Source organism: Cetorhinus maximus, chromosome 7 (genome assembly GCF_964194155.1).
Source record: "Cetorhinus maximus chromosome 7, sCetMax3.hap1.1, whole genome shotgun sequence".
NCBI classification, from domain to species: domain Eukaryota; kingdom Metazoa; phylum Chordata; class Chondrichthyes; order Lamniformes; family Cetorhinidae; genus Cetorhinus; species Cetorhinus maximus.
The window spans coordinates 41,133,288-41,154,635 of NC_135885.1; the positions used below are offsets into that span (position 1 = coordinate 41,133,288).

General features: G+C 42.9%; 1 protein-coding gene across 2 annotated transcripts in view; it reads left to right on the top strand.

Annotated features, from left to right (window-relative positions):
• flt1 (fms related receptor tyrosine kinase 1) overlaps nucleotides 1-21,348 on the top strand; it is a 248,293-nt gene that overhangs the window by 221,696 nt on the left and 5,249 nt on the right. The window contains exons 29-30 of one of the 2 annotated variants that reach the window (XM_078545377.1): nucleotides 4,204-4,298; nucleotides 15,280-15,392. In XM_078545377.1, the coding sequence (XP_078401503.1) occupies nucleotides 4,204-4,298; nucleotides 15,280-15,392 (208 nt within the window). Of the gene's footprint in view, nucleotides 1-4,203; nucleotides 4,299-15,279; nucleotides 17,331-21,348 lie in introns of those variants that run through there. The other variant, XM_078545376.1, reaches the window with a different exon arrangement.

Here is a 21,348-nt window from a genome sequence, read left to right on the forward strand (position 1 = left end):
AGAGTTCCCCAGGGGTCAGTGTTGGGACCCTTGCTCTTCCTGATAGGCACCTAGACCTTGGTGTACAGGGCATAATTTCAAAATTTGCAGGTTATATGAAACTTGGAAACATTATGAACTGTGAGGAGGGCAATATAGAACTTCAAAAGGACATAGGCAAATTTGTGGAATGGGCAAGCAAGTGGCAGGTGAAGTTCAATATGGAGAATGTGAAGTGATTCATTTTGGTAGGAAGAACATGGAGAGACAATATAAAGTAAAGGGTACAATTCTAAAGGGGTGCAGGAGATGAAGGACCTGGGTGTACATGCACATAAGTCATTAAAAGTGGCAGGACAGGTTGAGAAAGCAGTTAATAAAGCACACAGTAGCTTATGCTTTAATAATAGCACCAGACCAAGGATGTTATGTTGAACTTGTATAAGGCACTAGTTCAGCCTCTGCTGGAATATCGCATCCGGTTGTGGGAACCACACTTTACGAAGGATGTGAAGGCACTAGAGAAGGTGCAGAAAAAGTTCATGAGAATGGTTCCAGGGATGGGGAACTTCAGTTATGAAGATAGATTGAAGAGGTTGGGACTGTTTATCTTGAAGAGGAGAAGGCTGAGAGGAGATTTGTTAGAGGTATTCAAAATCATGAGGGGCCTGGAGAGTAGATAGGGAGAAACTGTTCCCACTCATGAAAGGATCGAGAACCAGAGGACACAGATTTAAAGTAATTGGCAAAAGAAACAAAAGCAACACGAGGAAAATGTTTTCATTCCGAGAGTGGTGTCTGAGGGTGTGAAGGAAGGTAGGTTCAATAGGAGCATTCAAAAGGGAATTAGACTGATATCTGAAAAGAAAGAATGTGCAGGGTTACGGGGAGAAGGTGGGGGAATGGCACTAGGTGAATTGCTTATTCAGAGAGCCAGTGCAGAAAGCTTAGGCTGAATGGCCTCCTTCTGGTCGGTAACTTTTTTTTTTGTAAAAATATACTTTATTCATAAATTATCTTCAATCACATTCAAAACCATTTCAAAAACAACATTACAAGGGTACAATCCAGGTTAAACTTTTACAAAATGTATCACCAGGTGCATCAGTACAAACAATATTACAGTCATTTACAGCCTTTCATTTTGATCTGTACAGCCCGAGGGGCTCTAAACAGTTCCCAGTCTCTCAGTGCGCTGTGGTAGAAAGGTCTTAGACAGCGACCCTTCCCCATTGCGCCTTTGCGGCAGCTGCCCCAAGCTTTAGTGCGTCCCTCAGCACGTAGTCCTGGACTTTGGATTGTGCCAGTCCGCAACAATCGGTCGGGGACAACTCTTTGTGCTGGAAGACCAACAAGTTTCGGGCAGACCAAAGCGCCTCTTTCACCGAGTTGATGATCCTCCAGCTGCAGTTGATGTTTGTCTCGGTGTGTGTCCCTGGGAACAGCCCGTAGAGCACAGAGTCCTGTGTCACAGAACTGCTCGGGATGAACCTCGACAGCAACCACTGCATCTCTCTCCAGACTTTCTTTGCAAAGGCACAATCCACAAGGAGGTGAACAACGGTCTCTTCCCCACCACAGCCACCTCGAGGGCAACGTGCAGAGGGGGTGAGCCTCCTGGCGTGTAGGAAGGATCTGACGGGGAGGGCCTTTCTCACCACCAGCCAAGCTACGTCTTGGTGCTTGTTGGAAAGTTCTGGCGATGAGGCATTCTGCCAAATGACTTTGACAGTCTGCTCGGGGAACCATCCCACAGGGTCCACCCTCTCCTTTTCCCTCAGGGCCTCTAGGACGTTACGTGCTGACCACTGCCTGATGGACTTGTGGTCAAAGGTGTTTTTCTGCATAAATTTTTCCACCAGGGACAGGTGGTACGGCACGGTCCAACTACTTGGAGCGTTCCGCGGCAGCGTGGCCAGACCCATCCTTCGCAACACCGGGGACAGGTAGAACCTCAGCACGTAGTGACACTTGGTGTTTGCGTACTGAGGGTCTACGCACCGCTTGATGCAGCCACACACAAAGGTGGCCATCAGTATGAGGGCGATGTTGGGCACGTTTTTTCCCCCTTTATCTAGAGGCTTGTACATCGCGTCCCTGCGGACACGATCCATTTTCGACCTCCAGATAAAGCGGAAGATGGCTCGAGTGATCGCCATCGCGCAGGAGTCTGGAATGGGCCAGACCTGCGCCACGTACAGCAACAGCGAGAGTACCTCACACCTGATGACCAGGTTCTTTCCCGCAATGGAGAGGGAGCGTCGCTCCCACATGCCCAGTTTCCTCTTCACCATAGCCACTCGCTCCTTCCAGTTTCTAACGCATGCCCCGGTCCCTCCGAACCATATCCCCAGCACCTTCAGGCCGTCAGCCCTGACAGTGAAGGGGACAAAGGATCGGTCAGCCCAGTTCCCAAAGAACATGGCCTCGCTCTTCCCACGATTTACCTTGGCTCCCGAGGCCAGTTCGAACTGGTCGCAGATGTGCATCAGTCTGCGCACCGACAGCAGATCCGAGCAGAAGACGGCGACGTCGTCCATGTACAGGGAGGCTTTTACCTGAGTGCCTCCACTGCCTGGGATCGTCACTCCTCTTATGCCCGGATCCTTCCTGATGGACTCGGCAAAGGGTTCTATGCAACACACGAAAAGGACAGGCGAGAGAGGACAGCCCTGCCTGACTCCTGTGATTCTGTGGCTCTTCCCTCGACCTATAATGGAGCTTTAACTACAAAGGGGTAAGCCATTTAAACTTCAAAAAACATTTTTAATTATCTTTTAAAATTCTTCCCAGCTCCATGACATAACTTGCCTCCATGCTGCTGGTCTGACACCAGACAGCTGTTGAACTCAGGCCACCTCAGTGAAAATTGAAAAACTTACCAGAAGCAGCCCACAACTATGTAAATTAGGCCCATAATAAAAGCAGCCATGTACTGAGGCCCGGTCCCTACCCACCCTTGGGAAAATGGGATAGGGCAGAAACAGAGGCGGGACTTCCGGCCACCCAGAAGGAATAAAAAGTAAAAACTGGAAAATCAGAATACTGGTCCGAACTGGTCTTGTATACTTTAAAATGAAACACCAGTGAAAACTGGGAAATAAGAGTACTGGTCCGAACTGGTCTTGTATACTTTAAAATGGAACACCAGTAAAAACTGGGAAATAAGAACACTGGTCTGAACTGTCTTTTTCTTCTGGGCACAGGGCTTGGCGGCCATTTCCTTCTCAGTCCCACCTCCTTACCTCCCTGATCAGAGCTGGGAAAATCCAGCCCCTAGTTTCAGTCTAAAGAATGGAGAGATTTGGGTTTTTCACTTTAGAATGCAAGCACCTGAGAGGTGATTTAATAGAGATATATAAGGTAATGAAAGGTATGACAGTTATAAATTAAACTGGAAGCAGGGCAAAGGGACAGAGGTTCAAACTACAAACGGTAATTTTAGGATTGATATCAGGAAGTTCTTCTTCACACAAAGCAATCAACACTGGACTTCTGACAGAGGCAAAACCCCCAGAAACAATTAGATGAGCAGAGGGGAGAGTGTAGGGCCATTCCAGGTGGGCGGAATGGCCTCCTTCATCTGTATCTTGTGATTTTGTAAATCAAGTTGACTGCTTTAAATAAATAGGTAATTCATTCCGTGTGCTATATACAAGCTCAAAGTACACACAGATAGCCTACATATTTTACTGTGTGCCTTCACATATGGGAACATAGGAATAGGAATGAGTCATTTAGCCCCCCTAGCCTGTTCTACCATTCAAAGAGCTCATGGCTGATCTGAAACCTAACTCCACATCTTTGCTATCTTTTCCCTATATTTCTTAACACCCTTGGATAACAAAAGTCTATCAATCTCAGATTTAAAATTGATCTAGCATCAATTGGTGTTTGCAGAAGAGATGTTCCAAACTTCAGCCATCCTTTGTATGTAGAAATGCTTCCTAATATCACCCTTTAAAGCTCTAGCTCTCATTTTCCTTGTCCTAAATTCCCTAACCAATGGAAATAGTATGCACATGAATATTGGTTTACTTATACTTTGCCTTACTGTACTTTTGTTCAGTGATGATGTAACACAGGGGCATTGGTCTAAAGGATAAGAACACAATAAATACCACTTACAACTCCATCATTTAAAACTGAGGCTGTATTCAAAATGATTTAATCATATTTCAAAAAAGTAATCCTGTATGAGTTTATTGTTGATTTCTTTTTCAGGATTATCAGTCTGATAGTGGAATGGTTTTAACATCAGAAGAATTGGATCGTCCAATGTGGATGGATAGCAAATCAAGGCATTCACTGTCTTTTGGGTAAATCAACACAATATACAACATATTTGTTAAAAGCAGTAATTATAATAGGAAACCGGGACCAGGAAAAAAAGACATGGTTCAGAAATTGAAATGGACCGGAGCAGAATCAAACATGCAGTTTGGCGTTCTGTGTTTGTCTGCACTGAATTTTCAGGAAAGTGACTAAGTGGGAAATTCTTGTGGTGAAATGTTTTGTACAAGTATGACTAAATTTGTGCTATATAAACATCATGTCAAATAATAATAGCCAAGTAAACTTGCTGTAGCAGCTTAATTCCTGAGTAAACCTTTGCTATTTATGAGTATCCCATTAATTACCTGGTGTCTTTGTCATTCATTCTTACTTAATTAGGTTGCAAAATTTAGAATAATATACTAGCAAGTCTTTCACGTGAAATCCTTCCTGCATTTTCCTGTTTCCTAAAGCATTTTTCCTTACTTTATTTGCAAAACAGAAATAGATCCAGCTTGTTGAGTTTTTAACAGCTGTAACTACTATAGATTGACATAAATGGGCTTTTAAAAAAATTATATGTGCAGAGACAGAACTGAAAAGCATAAAGTAGTCAGATATGGTGAGGAGAGATCGATGTAATGATATTTTCAAAAGAAAATTGAAAGAGAGGTTGGAAAAATGATATTAAATGGTTCAGAACAATAAATGATTCACAGCAACAAAAAAAGTAGTGAGAGTATGGTCAAAAAGCCTGATGTTCTTTATTGAAATTGGTGAAAGCATGCATTTCAGTACATAATCCTGTACATTGTCCCTAGTGTAAGAAAAAAAAATGGCCTTGTACACATTGCACACCATTAGTAAAGCAAGTTAAATATTTTTACTTTCGTGTTTTGGCTATTAAGAGAAACTAAACATGAAATAGAGGATATCCTAACAGGTTGTTCTGCCAATTGATTTTTTTTTCTAAACTAATTTTTGCTAAGAAACAAAGCACAGTACGTAACTGGAGAATGAGAAATGAAGGAAAACTATCATCATAAGGTAATATGTTTATGCTAGGCAATCCATAATAAGAAAGAAAGTTAAAAATTAGTCAGTGTTTCATATCAATGGATAGCCTTTGTAGTATAATAACTTCTGTTTTGCAGGTAAATGTGGTAGCCAACCTCATTTTGGACATAAGAACATAAGAAATAGGAGCAGGAATAGACCATTTGGCCCCTTGAGCCTGGCCCGCCATTCAATAAGATCATGGCTGATCTACCCCAGGCCTCAACTCCTCTTTCGTGCCAGCTCCTCATAGCCCTCAACTCCCCAATATTTCAAAAATCTATCTACCTCCTCTTTAAATACTTTCAGTGATCTAGCCTCCACAACTGTCTGCGGTAGAGAATACCAGACATTCACTACCCCCTGAGAGAAGAAATTCCTTTGCAACTCAGTTTTAAATGAGTGTCTCCTTATTCTGTACCTATCCCCTAATTCGAGATTCCACTAGTGGAAACACCTTCTCAACATCTACCCTGTCAAGTCCCCTCAGAATCTTGTACGTTCAATAAGATCACCCCTCATTCTTCTAAACTCCAATGAATAAAAGCCTAACCTGTTTAGCTGTTCTTGATAAGTCAACCCCTTCATCTCAGGAATCAGCCTTGTGAATCTCGTTTGAACTGCCTCCAATGCCAGTATATCCTCTCTTAAATACGGGGGCCAAAACTGTACACAGTATTCCAGGTGCAGCCTCACCAACACCCTGTACAGTTGTAACAAGACTTCCCTATTTTTAAACTCCAACCCCCTAGCAATATAGGCCAAAATTCCATTTGCCTTCTTAATTACTAGCTGCACCTGCATGCTATCTTTTTGTGTTTCATGCACAAGAACACCCAGATTCCTCTGTGATGCACTTTTTCGGAGCCTCTCTACATTTAAATAATAATAATTTTGATCCTTCCTACCAAAGTGCATGACCTCACACTTTCCTACATTAAACTCCATCTGCCAAGTTTTTGCCCATTCACTCAACCTATGTATATCCCCCTGCAGATTCCTTATGTCCTCATCACAACATGCCCTCCTACCTATTTTTCTATTGTCAGCAAATTTGGATACATTACACTCTGCCCCCTCCTCCAAGTCATTAATGTAGATACTAAATAATTGAAGCCCTAGGACTGATCCTTGTGGCACTCCACTAGTTACACCTTTCCAACCTGAAAAAGACCCACTAATCCCAACTCTCTGGCTTCTGTGTGTAAACCAATCCTCAATCCATGTTAATACATTACCCCCAATAACATGAGCTCCTATCTTGTGCAACAACCTTTTGTGAAGCACCTTATCGAATGCCTTCTTGAAATCCAAATACACTACATCTACCGGTTCCCCTTTATCAACTCTATTTATTATATCCTCAAAGAACTCTCGCAAATTTGTCAAAAATGATTTCCCTTTCAGAAAACCATGTTGACTCTGTTTGATTGCGTTAAGCTTTTCTAAATGTCCTGCTATTTCTTCCTTAATAATGGGCTCCAGCATTTTCCCAATGACAGATTTAGGCTGACTTGCCTATAGTTTCCTACTATTTGTCTCCATCCCTTCTTGAACAGGGGTGTCACATTAGTGGTTTTCCAATCTGCTGGGACCCTCCCGGAATCCAGTGAGTTCTGGAATATTTCGACTAATGCCTCCACTATCTCTACAGGCATTTCCTTTAAAACCCTTGGATGCAGGCCATCAGATCCTAGTGATTTGTCTGCCTTTAGTCCCATTAGTTTGTCAAATGCTTTGTCCCTCATGATAGAGACTGTTACAAGATCTTTCCTCCCATTAGCTCCTTGCTTATTTGATATCTTTGGGATGTTTATAGTGCCCTCCGCTGTGAAGACCGATGCAAAATATTGGTTTAAATTATCTGCCATTTCCAGTTCCCCATTATCAATTCTCCAGTTGCATCCTCTAAGGGTCCCACACTCACTTTAGCCACTCTCTTTCTTCTTATAAACTCGTAGAAACTCTTGCTGTTTGTTTTTACATTTCTTGCCAAGTTACTTTCGTAATCAATTTTCTCCCTCTTTATTAGCTTTTCAGTCATCCGGTGCTGGTTCCTAAAAAATTCCCAATCCTCTGGCCTACCACTAGTTTTCACTGCTTTATATGCCTTAGTTTTTGATTGGTTACTCTCCTTGACCATCTTTGTTAACCACAGGTGGTTCATCCTTCTCATTGAGTCCTTTTTGACCAGGATAAATTTTTGTTGAGCTTTATGAAATATCTGCTTAAATGTCTGCCACTGCTCATCCACTGACCTTCCCCTTAGTCTATTTTCCAGCCCACTTTAGACATCTCTTTCTTTGTACCTCTGTAATTGCCCTTATTTAAGATGAGGACACTGGTTTGAGACCCGAGTTGCTCGCCCTCAAACTGAATTTGAAATTCTACCATGTTGTGATCACTACCCCCTAGAGGATCCTTAACTACGATATCTCTTATTAATCCCACCTCATTACACATTACTAGATCTAAAATAGCCTGTTCCCGTGTAGGTTCTGCAACATATTGCTCTAAGAAACAATCCCTGATGCATTCTACAAATTCGTCTTCCATGTTACCCCTGCCAATCTGTTTTGTCCAGTCAATATGCAGATTAAAATCACCCATGACAATTGTAGCGTCCTTCTTACACGCCTCCATTATTTCCTGATTTACACTTTATCCTACAGTGAGGCAACTCTTCGGGTGACTATAGACAACTCCCACCCATGACTTCTTCCCCTTGCTATTCCTTATTTCCACCTAAACTGATTCCAAATCACAATCTATTGCACCTATATCATTACTCACCACCGCATTAATACCTTCCTTTATTAACAAAGCTACCCCACCTCCTTTTCCTTTTTGCCTGTTTTTCCGGAACGTGAAATACCCTTGAAATTTGAGTTCCCAGCCTTGGTCACCCTGCAACCACGTCTCTATAAAAGCTATCACGTCATATTCATTTATTTCTATTTGTGCCATCAACTCATCTATCTTGTTACAAATGCTGCGTGCATTCAGATAAAGAGCCTTAAGCTTTGACTTTTTACCATTATTGCTCTTTATGGTTCTGATTTCTGCTGCACTCTTCTGCTTATATTTTCTGCCCTTCCTGTCATACTTTGATTATCGTTCACCTCTTCATTGCTGTGCACCTCTGCTCTTTTTTCCCTTTTTGATTTTTTAGACTTCCCTTTAATTGAACCGTCCCCCCACTAATTAGTTTAAAGTCCTATCTACAACCCTGGTTATACAATTCGCCAGGACACTGGTCCCATCATGGTTCAAATGAAGCCTGTCTCAACGGAACAGCTCTCTCCTTTCTCAGTACGGTGCCAATGCCCCATGAATTGGAACCCATTTCTCCCACACTAATCGTTGAACTACGCATTTACCTCCCTAATCTTATTTACCCAATGTCAATTTGCACGTGGCTCAGGTAGTAATCCAGAGATTGTTGTTCTGCTTTTTAATTTAACCCCGAGCTGCTCGTAGTCTTTCAGCAGAACCTCTTTTCTAGCCCTACCTATGTCATTGGTACCTTCGTGGACCACGATAACTGGATCCTTGCTCTCCCACTTCAAGTTCCTCTCCAGCCCAGAAGAAATGTCCTTAACCAGGTAGGCAACACAGCTTTCAGGACTCTCTGCCTTTGCTGCAGAGAATAGTATCTATTCCCCTAACTATGTTATCCCCTATTACTACTACATTTCTCTTTTCACCCCCCACTTGAATGATGCCCTGTACCATGGTGCTGTGGTCAATTTGTTCATCCTCCCTGCAGCCTGTGCCCTTGTCCACACCTTGAGCAGAACCTCCTACCTATTGGACAAGGGCACTGGCTAAGGCTCCTCCAGAGCTAAATTTTGGATCCCCATACCTGCCTCACTCATAGTTACAACCTCCTGTCCCTGACCAAAGTCCAAATTTGATGTAATTAATCTAAGGAGTGTGACTGCCTCCTGAAACACAGTGTCCAGGTAACTCTCCCCCTCCCTGATGTGTCACAGTGTCCGCAGCTCGGACTATAGCTCATCAACTCTGAGCCTGCTGACTCTGCTGTCCTAGTGGCCTCAATGACCTTGGCGGTTGTCCTCTGGCCTGTGGAGCCTGTGTTGACCCCACCTGGGAGGGAGTGGCCAGTTCCACAACTGGCATCTCCCCAGTTGTCACAGCCTCAACAGATGCAACAGTCACTGGCAGAGGGGCGGAGAAGCTGCCACCCTCATCCAAAGCGCCCTGAGAGGAGCCCACAGAGATGACAGGCAGCTGTTGCGCCGACGTGAGGTTGCTTCGGACCTCCCTGCTCACCACAGATGGATGGGCACTGAGCTGGGAAACTTGGGAGACCATCTCCCACATTGCCAATGACCAGCTGTGGCCACTGGCGCTGCGAGGGCTTGCGAGCGTATTCCCAGGAGAAGCTGCTTGTTCTCCTGGAAGCCCCTCTCCAGGAGAGCCGCCACTCTCTCCATGGAGGAAGCATGATGCTCTGACATGAGGCTCATGGCATCACTCATGCTCCCTGTGGACTCCTCCACCACGGACAGCAAGCGAAGCATCATCTCATGCAACACTCCCAGATGCTCCCGCACACCCGGCCGCATTTCCTGCAGCTACTGCTTCGCGGACGACTCCAGAGGCACATCATCATGTCCCGATTCAGCATGTGCCTGGTCCCCCGCAATCCTCCGGCTGCTGGCGCCATCAGCACTCTCTGTCTCTGCCATCTCCTCCAGCGATTGTGAAGTGCCCGCTCCGCTCTGCCCTGGGACACTAGCCGATGTTGCAATTCCCACTGATGTGCTAGTATCTGCGCTGGTGCCTGCCTCGCAGAAATGGTGTGACGCAGGTGACAGTTCATGGTCCTTCAGGTGTGAAAGGGGGCATCTGTAATGGAGCCTGGTCGCCAGCCTCTGATGCTGATAATAACAACAAGGACAGTGGATCAGTTGGCGTGCACACAGTGACACACTTCATCCCTTTCCCCCAGGCTCATTATGCACTCAACCTTCCAGAACCTAAGGAGGCGAATATTGGTGGGGTGGCATATGGTCAGGAGGAGGCCCAAACATTACAGGCGGATACAGACGGGCTGGTCAGATGGCCTAAGGAATGCCAAATGGAATGTTATGTGGATAAGTGTGAGGTGATGCACTTGGGCAGGACAAACAAGGTACGGGAATACACGAGGAATGGCAGGACCGTGGAAAGTAAGGAGGATCAGAAGGACATTGCTGGGCATGTCGACAGGCCCCTTAAGGTAGCGGGACCGGTACATAAGGCGTTTAAGAAGGTAAATGCCATACTTGTCTTTATTAGCTGAGGAATAGAATGTAGGAACAGGAAGGTCATGTTCCAAGTGCAGAAAACGCTGTCGAGGCCACAGCTATAGTTCTGAGTGCAGTTGTGATCAGCGCTTCACGGGAGGGATGTGATTGGAGTGGAGAGAGTGCAGAGGTCGCTGACCAGGATGCTGGCTGGGCTGAAGAGTTGGAGTTATGAGGACACATAGCATAGACTGGGGTTATTTCCCCTGGAGCAGAGGAGATTGAGAGGTGACATTATTGAGCTTTATAACATTATGAGGGGCATAGATAGGGTCGACAGAAAGGAACTTTTCCCCTTGGCGGAGGGATGAGTAACCTGCTGTCATTTATTTAAGGTAGGGGGCATGAGGTTGACAGGTGAGGTGATGAGGAACTTTTGCACACAGTAATGTGGAGCACACTGCCTGAAAGGGTGGTGGATGCAGAAACCCTCCTAACATGTAATAAGTATTTGGATATGCAGTTGCGATGCCATTGCATACAAGGCCATGGGGATAGTGGTCGGAAATGGGATAAGGCGATTTTGGAAGGTGGTTGACACGAGCATCTTCAAAGGGCTGAGGGACCTTTGTCTATGACCCACACGTCTGACTCTATCAGTCTGTGAATGAGCAATGTTGCTACAATAACGATTCCAACAATCATCAGTGCTTTGGACGGTGGGAAGACAGAGCGGATTTCACTTTGGACCTCAAATACCTGGCCGTTCCACCCCAGCCTCACCGACACCTGTGGACCTGGGTGCATGGCGCCTCTCAAGCTCCAGGGCCTCCTGCTCGAATCAGCTCAAAATCATCAGCTGGGCCTGGCCGCCTCCAGTCCGCGAACGCTCACAGGCATTGTGAGCATTTTCCCCCTGAAAAACAGAGAAGACCATTCATTGCGGCTAATCACACATGGACTCTGCACGTGCACGCAGCTCCCCAACCACAGTGGCCCATATCAGGCCTCCAGTGCCTCCTTTCCTACTGTTGATCAGTCAAAAAAGATAGTACGACTGCTCCCACCAACACCCCCTCCCCTCCAAACGGCCACCTTGGACACATTCTGTGTCCATCACTTTAGGAAACACATGGTCTTAGCTCCCATGGCAAGGAGGTGCAACTAGGTGTGGCACTGAGGGCAGCAGATGGCTCTTGGCCACGAGACCTTGAGGCTCCCCTTCCACAATCTCAACACCGTGAATAGGAAATGTGTTAGAGTTCTGAGTATGCACCTAGCTGCATCTCTTGCAGGTTGCCCTCAGACTAACACCAACACATGGTGCGGGGGAGAGCCCATCTCCTCATGAACCACTGAGGCTGATGTAAGCATGGGCACTATCTGCTTGCCCACTCAGCATACGAGAAATGCCCAACATGATTCAATACAGTCATGACAATAAAACTTGGGAGGGGTGGGGGGTGCCTCAAAGGCTAAGGCTACCTGCTGGGTTAAATGCCCTTTCAAAGCGCAACAAATCATTGAAGCACTTACGGTACTGGATCCAGGTGCACCGCACCATGTCGCAGGAGCTCACCACCTCCGCTACCTCCTCCCAGGCACGCTTCGTCATGTGGGGGGGGCCTCCTTCTCTCATCCTGGGGGATCAGCACCTCCCGATGTGTTGCCACCTCCTCGAGGAGGGCAGCAAAGCAATCATCAGAAAAGCGAGGGGCACATTGGCCACCCGCTGGCCTACCCTGCAGCCTGCCCTCCTCCTCTGCCCTTCCCTCAACGCTGACCAGGTGAGCAGACCCCCTGCAGTAGGACCTGCAGCTGGCCATAGTGAACATGGTGCCTACAGGAGGCTGCCAGGCCTTCTTTTAAACAGACTGCTGGGTCACCATTGGACCCAGCAGTCTGTACACACCCGCTACAAAATTCACACTCCCGCTCTCCACGGGAGTCGGAAATTCCAATTAAGGCCCGCCCATGTAAAATGGCGGCGCGGCCCCGATCACGGGCAGCGATCAGGTCCATGCCCACCCAAGTCAGCACCTGCTCCGCCCACCCAACTAACGGAAATTTTTGGCCATGGTTCTAAAATAGCCTGATTGCTTGCTATTCCTTGAATTGATTATATGTTCAGTAAATTAGGCATCAACTTTGGCTCAGTGTTAGTACTTTGGCTTTTGAGTCAGAAGGTGTGAATCCAAATCTCATTACAGAGACTTGAGCACAAAACCTACAGTCCAGTACTGAGGGAATGCTGCTATATCAGAGGTATCATCTTTCAAATGAGCCATTGAACCAAGGCCATCTCCCCTCTCAAGTTTCTTTTAATCTTTCATGGGATGTGGGTGTCACTGGCAAGGCCAGCATTTATTGTCCATCCTTATTTGCCCTTGAGAAGGTGGGGGTGAGCTGCCTTCTTGAACAGTTGCAGTCAATCTGGTGTTGGTAGTCCCACAGTGCTGTTAGGAAGGGAGTTCCATGATTTTACCCAGCGACTGTGCAGGAATGGTAATATATTTCCAAGTCAGGATGGTGCGTGCCTTGGAGGGGAACCAGCAGATGATGATGTTCCCAGGCATCTGCTGCCCTTGTCCTTCTAGGTGGTAGAGGTTGAAGGTTTGGAAGGTGCTGTCGAAGGAGCCTTGGTAAGTAGCTGCAGTGCATCTTGTAGATGGTTCACACTGCTGCCACTGGTGGAGGGACTGAATATTTAACATGGTGGATGGCCAATCAAGCAGATTGCTTGATGTCGAGCTTCTTGAGTGTTGTTGGAGCTGCACTCTTATCAAGAAAAGTGGAGAGTATTCCACCACACTCTTGACATGTGCCTTGTAGATGGTGGACAGGATTTCAGGAGTCAAGAGGTGAGTTATTTACCATAGAATTCACAGCTTCTGACTTGCTCATGGAGCCACAGTATTTATATGGCTGGTCCAGTTTAGCTTCTGGTCAATGGTAACTTCCAGTATATTGATAGTGGGGCATTCAGTGATGGTAATGCCATTGAATATCAATGGGAAATGGCTGGATTTTCTCTTATTGGAGATGGTCACCATCTGGCACATGTGAGTGTTACTTGCCATTTATCAGCCCAAGCCTCAATATGGACATTAAAGGCACAAAGACACCATTTTAAAAAAAGATGGGGAGTTTTCCAAGTGTCCTGACTAGTAATTATTGCTCAACCAACACCTAAAACAGATTATCTGGTCATCATTTCTTTGCTATTTGTGGGAACTTTTTGCATGAAAACAAAAGCACTTCATGAGCCATGAATAGCATTGGTACATCCTTAGTTTATGTTAGGCATTATATTAAAGCAAATTCTTTATTTTCTGATTTCAATATTTGAATAGGGCTTATTGATGGAACTCCTATTTAAATGTGGACAGTCTCTTTAAAAACAGTTTTTTTTAATGTTTCCAATTCCTAATGCACAGAGCTTAGATCTTGGTTCTCAAAGTCTGAAATGCAAACATTGAATTTGATGTCATGTAGGAGTGATGAATTGAACAATATTCAAGCATAATTTGAAACATCAAGTTACTTTAGAAAGAATCGAATCACCTTAAGCCATTGTTTGCAGAATCCATTAATCATTCCATTATAGTTTTTTAAAAAATACAATCTTCCCCCGGCCAGAGCTTTACATGTCAGGTGCTCTGGCACCATGCACTGAAGAAGGACCCTGCTCTAGCTGAGTTTTGCCAGCCAGAAAGGATCAAAGTTGATGTGTCAATGACAGAACAGTAAAAGTGAACAACTTTACCAATGACCCCGCAGTTGAACCATATTCTTACAAAAATTCATTGTGAACACAAGTTTCATCTCTGAAACAGCTAAGCTAAAAATGATCAAAGCAAAATATTATTATTTAAGCTAAAAATGATGTTGCTTCTTTTAAGATAAAAGTTCCAATATAGGACAAAAAGCTATATATAATGGTGCCAAAACACCTGGAGAAGCTGGATCACATCTAAAGTTTCAGTTGAAGCTCCCACATTGTTGCTATAATAGAATGCGCAAAATTGGAAATTAACCAGCCTAAAAACCTTGGCACTTGGGTCCAATTTGGTGGCTCTGGAAATTGTCTTACAATATAACCGATAGGGATACTGAAAACTCATAAGCCTAGTAAAGTGACACGTATTTACAGCATGGACAAACAGTATATTTGATAACTTCAAGAATTAAACTTACAAACATTGCTATCAACAGGCATCCTGTTCTGACTTCCTCCAAATGTAATAGGGCTATCACTTTCATCCTCCAAAAGGTAGCATAAACTTAATCTTCGTCAATAATTGAGAGTTGTATCTGTAAGCATTCACAAAAGAAATGATTGAGTTATTGTAGGAAACACAGCACCAAGACTATTGTTAACTTGAATAAAAATCTTGTAAATGAAGAAACTACAAATGAAATACATACAGAATACATGGAATGCATAGGTACTTGCAATGACAAGGGCATTATGAAACTCAAAAGTTCTGTTTGCCCTTAGGTTTTTACGAACTTCTGATATAATTAACAATTTGTGCTCTTAAAGTTATTTTTAATCAATTTCCTTCAGTATTTTTAGTGAGACATTTTCATGCAGATATTAGGAATTTGATATCTCATAGGCATTATATAATGGTTTTTTGACTGAATGCATGAACTAAGCATGCATTCTTGGATTGTATCTGACACTGAATGTGCTTTTGTTCCTTTTTAGTTTGAAAATAGCAAGCAAGAGGAAAGAACTAGTATTATCTGAAACTGTCAATCCAGCAAGCATCAACAGTACTGGTTACCACCTTGGAGATGAAGGCAATCGAACACCTGAACGTGAGAGTTTGGGCTTGCTGAATTCCTTTGAAACAAAAATGAGTTGCTGTACACCACCACCAGACTACAATTCACTGGCCTTTTTTACCTCACCACCAGTTTAAAGAAGGGCCATTTCATCAATATGACAGCATAGTAAATCTGCATATTCAAAAAGTTGCAGCACACTTATTGCCTTTACCAATATCAAAACATAGTGTGCTACTCACCTACAATAATCAGATGTTAAATGTATCCAAACACTAATGAGCTGACATCAAAGATAATGGCCCGAATTTCATGATCAGTAGCAAATCAACAGCGCTTGCCACTGATCTCGAAGAAAGGTCCCCACAAATCAATCTCTGTAGCATGGATTTTCCCTTTGCTGACGTCAATTTGAATCTGGCGCTAAATCAAGGGGGCCTTCAGGTATCCAGCGATAGAAATGTCATCACACAGAAGCCAATTGAATTGAAGTACCTTCACAGACTGCAATTCAACAAGTAAAAGGCTCTCATTATCCTTCACTTATAGTTACATTTTACAGAGAGCAAAATAAATGATTGTGTATACACATGGAATTTAGGGCCATGGTAGTATAATGGTTATTTTATTGAGTTAGTAATCCAGAGGCCTGAACTGATGATTTGGAGGCATGAGTTCAAATCCCACCTTAGCAGCTGGTGAATTTAATTGATTAAATAAAATGGAAATAAAAAGTTAGGATCAATGTTAGTAACCACAAAACTACCAGTTTATTGTAAAAACCCATCTGGTTCACCTATGTCCTTTAGAAAATCTGCTGTCCTTACCCAGCTTGGATTACATGTGACTCCAGATCCACAGCAATGTGGTTGCCTCTTAACTGCCCTCTGAAATAGCCTAGTAAGCCATTATGTTGCATTCAAGACTCACCATCACCTTCTCGAGGGTAGTTATGGATGGGCAATATACAGCAGTACCCTCAATTAATGCATTAAAAATATAGAAGCTGAAATATCATAAATACAGTTTAAAAATAATGGTGTAAATTTTTTATCATAATAGAGAAATTTGACATTCCACAAATATAAAATTGATTTCCAGGGTCAGAGAGGTTTTCAGAGTAATTGTGAAATATTACATCATTAAAGACCCAGCTATGCTTCATTTAATGAGGTGCAATTTTTTCAAGGGTATTACATTGAGCCTAATAGCAGAAAAGGGCAAGTTCCATGATTTCTACTTGATTACAGTGATGTGACATTTGTGGGGAACTCAACAGCACTTCCCTGTTGAGAAGTATAGAATCACTGAGAGCAACTTCTAGATCTCTGTATTTAACTGTGCATTTGCAGACTCCAGTGGTTGCTGACAATTTCAGGGGAGTAATGGTGGCAAATGATAACAGTTTTGCTGTCATTCATACTTCAAAATCCTGAGCCCAACACTCCAAGGAATAGAATTTATTCTCTTTCCACTTCATGAACTGAATACTTCCTATTTTACAACTAGAACAAATACAATCACAACTTTTGGGGTTTCCCTTTATTTTTACACTATTCCAAATATTGTATCTATAAAAGAGCACAAGAGCATTCAAATCTTACTTTCCTGCACCAGACATTGACAAGCCCCATCTGAATTATTATAGGCAATCTGTGGCATATCAAGGACAGTTGGACCTGAGTCCCCTCGTAGCAGATTTTCTGCTGCCCAGTCTAATTTCATTACAGTATCCACTTCATTACTATTCCAGACATATAGATAAATGTAAATGCTGGTTCAATTTAGTATGTACAATGCATATTTATAAATCTGCTGTCAATATAAAGCTAAATTACTGATTGCATGAAAATTGTGATTGCTTCAGAAGTAGAAATCCTCCTTTAGTGACACCTGCTAGCTTTATTTTCGATGTATTGCTTATTTGCTTTGTAAAGTTACAAATCAAATACCTGAATTGCACTATGAATCGAAAGAAAGATTTTGAATTTATTTTGTGCCTTTCATCTTCCCAGAACATTCCAAAAACACTTCACAGCCAATTAATTATTTTTGAAGTGTGTCACTATTGTTATTTAGCCAAAGAGCTAAATCTGGTGTTTTGTTGTGGTGTTGGTTGAGGGATAACAATTCGCTGGGGCACTTGGTAAGCTCCCCATATCTTCAAATAGCACAGCTGGAACATTTGCACACACCTGAGGAGGTCTGTTTGACATTTCATCTGAAAAATGATGTTTGTAATCATGTAGCACTCCCAGTACTGTACTGAAGTATCAGCCTAATTAAGGGGCCAAGTATTCAGAGTGAACCCACAACCTTCTAAAAGAGTGAGACAAGTCTGACACTGTATGTTCTTGTTTATTTTAAAACTATATTTTCTTTTAGACCATAAGACCATAAGACATAGGAGCAGAAATTAGGCCATTCGGCCCATCGAGTCTGCTCCACCTTTCAATCATGGCTGATAAGTTTCTCAACCCCATTCTCCCTCCTTCTCCCCGTAACCTTTGATCTCCTTACCAATCAAGAACCTATCTATCTTGGTCGTAAATACACTGACATGCACATTTTATTGAAAATGTACATGGCTAATATAGCACTGAGGCTTAAAACCTTAAATGTTGTTCCTTCTCACAAAGCTAGGCACTCATAACTAGCTTAAAATCAGGTATGGGCAGCTTTATATTTTGTCGAAAGTTGCACTATCTTTAACAAGAAGGTATGTCTGGAGATTTGTGAACAGACAAAATTAAGCTTGGTATTGTATATTCTTCATTTACAATACCATTTGCTGGAATAGCACAGACAGGAACTTAATATGAACTAATTAATTGGTGTGCTAAAATTAATACTGATGTAATTAAATCCATTGAATAGCAATGCAGGTGTAGTACCCTAAATCTGGGTGTCTGAAAACCGGAATTGTCTGAAAACTGGACATTTTTCTCTCAGCCCGCACAACATGGTGAATGTAGACAAAAAAATGAATAATTCTAAGTTTTTTGAAATACAATATATGGTTATATGGGTCCTTACTTAAATCACGTCTTTGAGATCATTGTAACCATTGAACAGTATTTTTGGCGCCATCTCTTTGAAGCCTGGATATTGAATATGGGGATTAAATACAAGGAATTCACCCCACTGAGAATGTATTGTGGATTAATATAGATGTCCAGGAGGGATTGCCAACGTCAGAAACAAAAGATGGAACAACCTCAAGCCAGTTCAGAAAATTTAGATCAAAATGCTTATTTTTATCAGCTGCCTGTTCTCATCTGATACAGTGGGCAATCCAAAATCCATGAAAACCTGAAATCTGCCACAGTCTAGATCCCGAGGCTGCCAGATTTTGGGCATCAGACCTGTAACCATTTGGTATGCTGATTTCAGAGCTTTAGGTCAGTTTCTTAAAGGCAATAAAGGAACTCTCCAATCTAATTTCTTGGAAGTATTTTTCTAAATTTATTATCTTTTTAAAGCATGATAAAAAAAATTCTTTTAGAATTAATATAAATTTGGATTACATCAATGTGAGCTGCAAAGATACCTCAATTCTCTTAATTTCATTAAAGCGTTGAGTCACAATTCAAGTTATATATTCATATTTGTAGCATCTGATGTAGTGACTTACATAAATAAGTTTAAAATGCATGGTAACTGATGCAATCTCAGACTTGCTACAATCAAATCACAAATTATATGATCACTGTATCATTTTTCAGAATACCCAGGCTTGCAATACTTTTAATAACTATAATGTAAACAGCTGTTGGAATTGAAGAACACAGTCAACTGAAAGGGCCACATCACTTTAAGTCATGTATAGTTGGAAAATCTTCAAATCATTCATGATTCAGGGGGTTTGCTGTGCCAAGCATTAGAAAATTATTCAAAGGGATTCTACTGTTTCTGAATTTAGACCCCAATGGAAAATTAGGAAGAGTCAGACATAAATGCCCAAATTTGAGTTTTATTTTAAATGAGCTAGAATCTCAACATACTCCCAACTTCTCCAAAATTGTGCTTTGAGCTGGAAAATCTTACAAAACAGCATAAAGAAGTGAATAGGATAAAACAAGTAGCATTTTCACATTATCCTATGGGGAGAATTTTCTCCCCGTTGAGCGGGCTGGGCGGGAGCAGGCGCGGGTGGGCGCGCAGCTGATTGCCACCCATGATCGGCTGCGCACCGCCATTTTACATAGGCAGGCCAATTAAGACCCGCCCAGCATGAGGCACACCCGGAAGCGCTCAGCGTTACCTGTGCGGGTGGGGGGGGGGAGGGATAGTCGGGGCTTGCGCTCTTTCGCGCATGTGCGCAGAATAGTGCAGAAATCTCCCTAAGGCAGCTCCATGCCTCAGGGAGATTGATTGTGAAAAATTGAAAAAAAGAATTAAAAATATTATTCAGACATGTCCCCTTATGTGACAGTGTCACATGAGCTGGGACATGTCTATGAATTTTAATAAAAATTTTTATCAAATTTATAAACCCTTCATGAAACCTCATCCCGCCCGTGGATGAGGTTCCATGAAAAACGTGAAGTCCGCCTGGGCTCTTCGCTTGCCTGCCAACCTTAAGGTTGGACGGGAAGCCCTGACAAGTACTTCAATTAGTTGATAAATGGCCTTAATAAGCCTTTGACAGTTCGGCGGGCGCACAGCCGACTCCGGTTCACGCCCGCCAAACTGAAGATCGGAATGACACACGGTGACATCGGGGGACACGCGCCCCGGGCTCTGCACGCCAACCAAAAGATTCTGCCTCAGATTTCTAATTGCATTCTTGGTGGGGGTGGGGAGAAACAGAGGGAAATCCAAAGCTATGTTGTTATATTTTTAAAGGAGCCATTCTACATAATAAAAGTGTAAAGTCTTCTCTTTATAATCCAAAACTCTGAACTATTGATATTATATGAAGTGTGCTGAGAAACCTCCAGGGGTGGTTGTTATTTTGTGATTTTTTTAAAGAGAATTCCTATTTTTATCCCATACGAGTGTGATGCTCTGGCCTGGATTTTCGTCTCCGGCTTCGGAAACATGAGCAGGCCTGTTCCTGACTTCCAATACCCAAGCCTGCCTCTGTACACCGTTCCCACCATATTTTTTATCTCTGAGGGATGTGAGCAGGGAGGGGTGACAAGCTGATGCAGTGCAGGAGGACTGTGGGTGCAGAGGTGGGTGGGTTAGAAGGCCCGTCTCAGTTCTCTGGGAAGATCCCAACATTGTTCTTATACACCCTAAACCCCATCTCTCACCCACGTTAACCCCCACACACACCCCATGCCACTCATAATCCCCATTACCCCTCCATGCTCCCCATGTATACGTCATAGCCACTCATCCTGTATCCACTCTAGGCAGACCTCAAGAGCCATGTCTTTGAAATGGACATTTTAAAAGAAACCTCTAACAATCTAATATCATTCAAACACACTGCATATGGAGAAAAAACTGTCTTTCATAAATGCCATTCAAAATATTTAAATCCCTTAAGTGGTCAATCTGTCAAAAAAACACATTCATTTACCACTTCAATGACAGATAACCCTTCAATAACCTCTTAAAGCTGTCAATCAAACTATGAACTCAACCCCCCTGCTGAGAAAAGTGGTTCTAAAGCTTTTGAAAGTTATTCAATCATGCATAATAGCATCAACCATCAAAATAAGCCATTGGAAATGTTAAGAATGAATCTATTGAAACTAAAAAACAAATGACCTTTTTTCTAAGCCACACCAGATGTTCTATCAATCAAAGCAATCTAGGAGCAGGTGGTTGCTTTTTCTTTCTTTAAGGGAAAGCTGCTGAAGTTTTTTTTTCAATTTAAAAGTGTATTGGGCATTTAAATCACTTCAGATAATTACACTAGAGGTCATGAGCATCATTTTCTTCAGTTTGAATGCATAAGGGCACTATTACCATGGGAAAAAATACTCTAATGCATCTCAACACTCAACAATGCTGATCAATGCAATGGTCAACT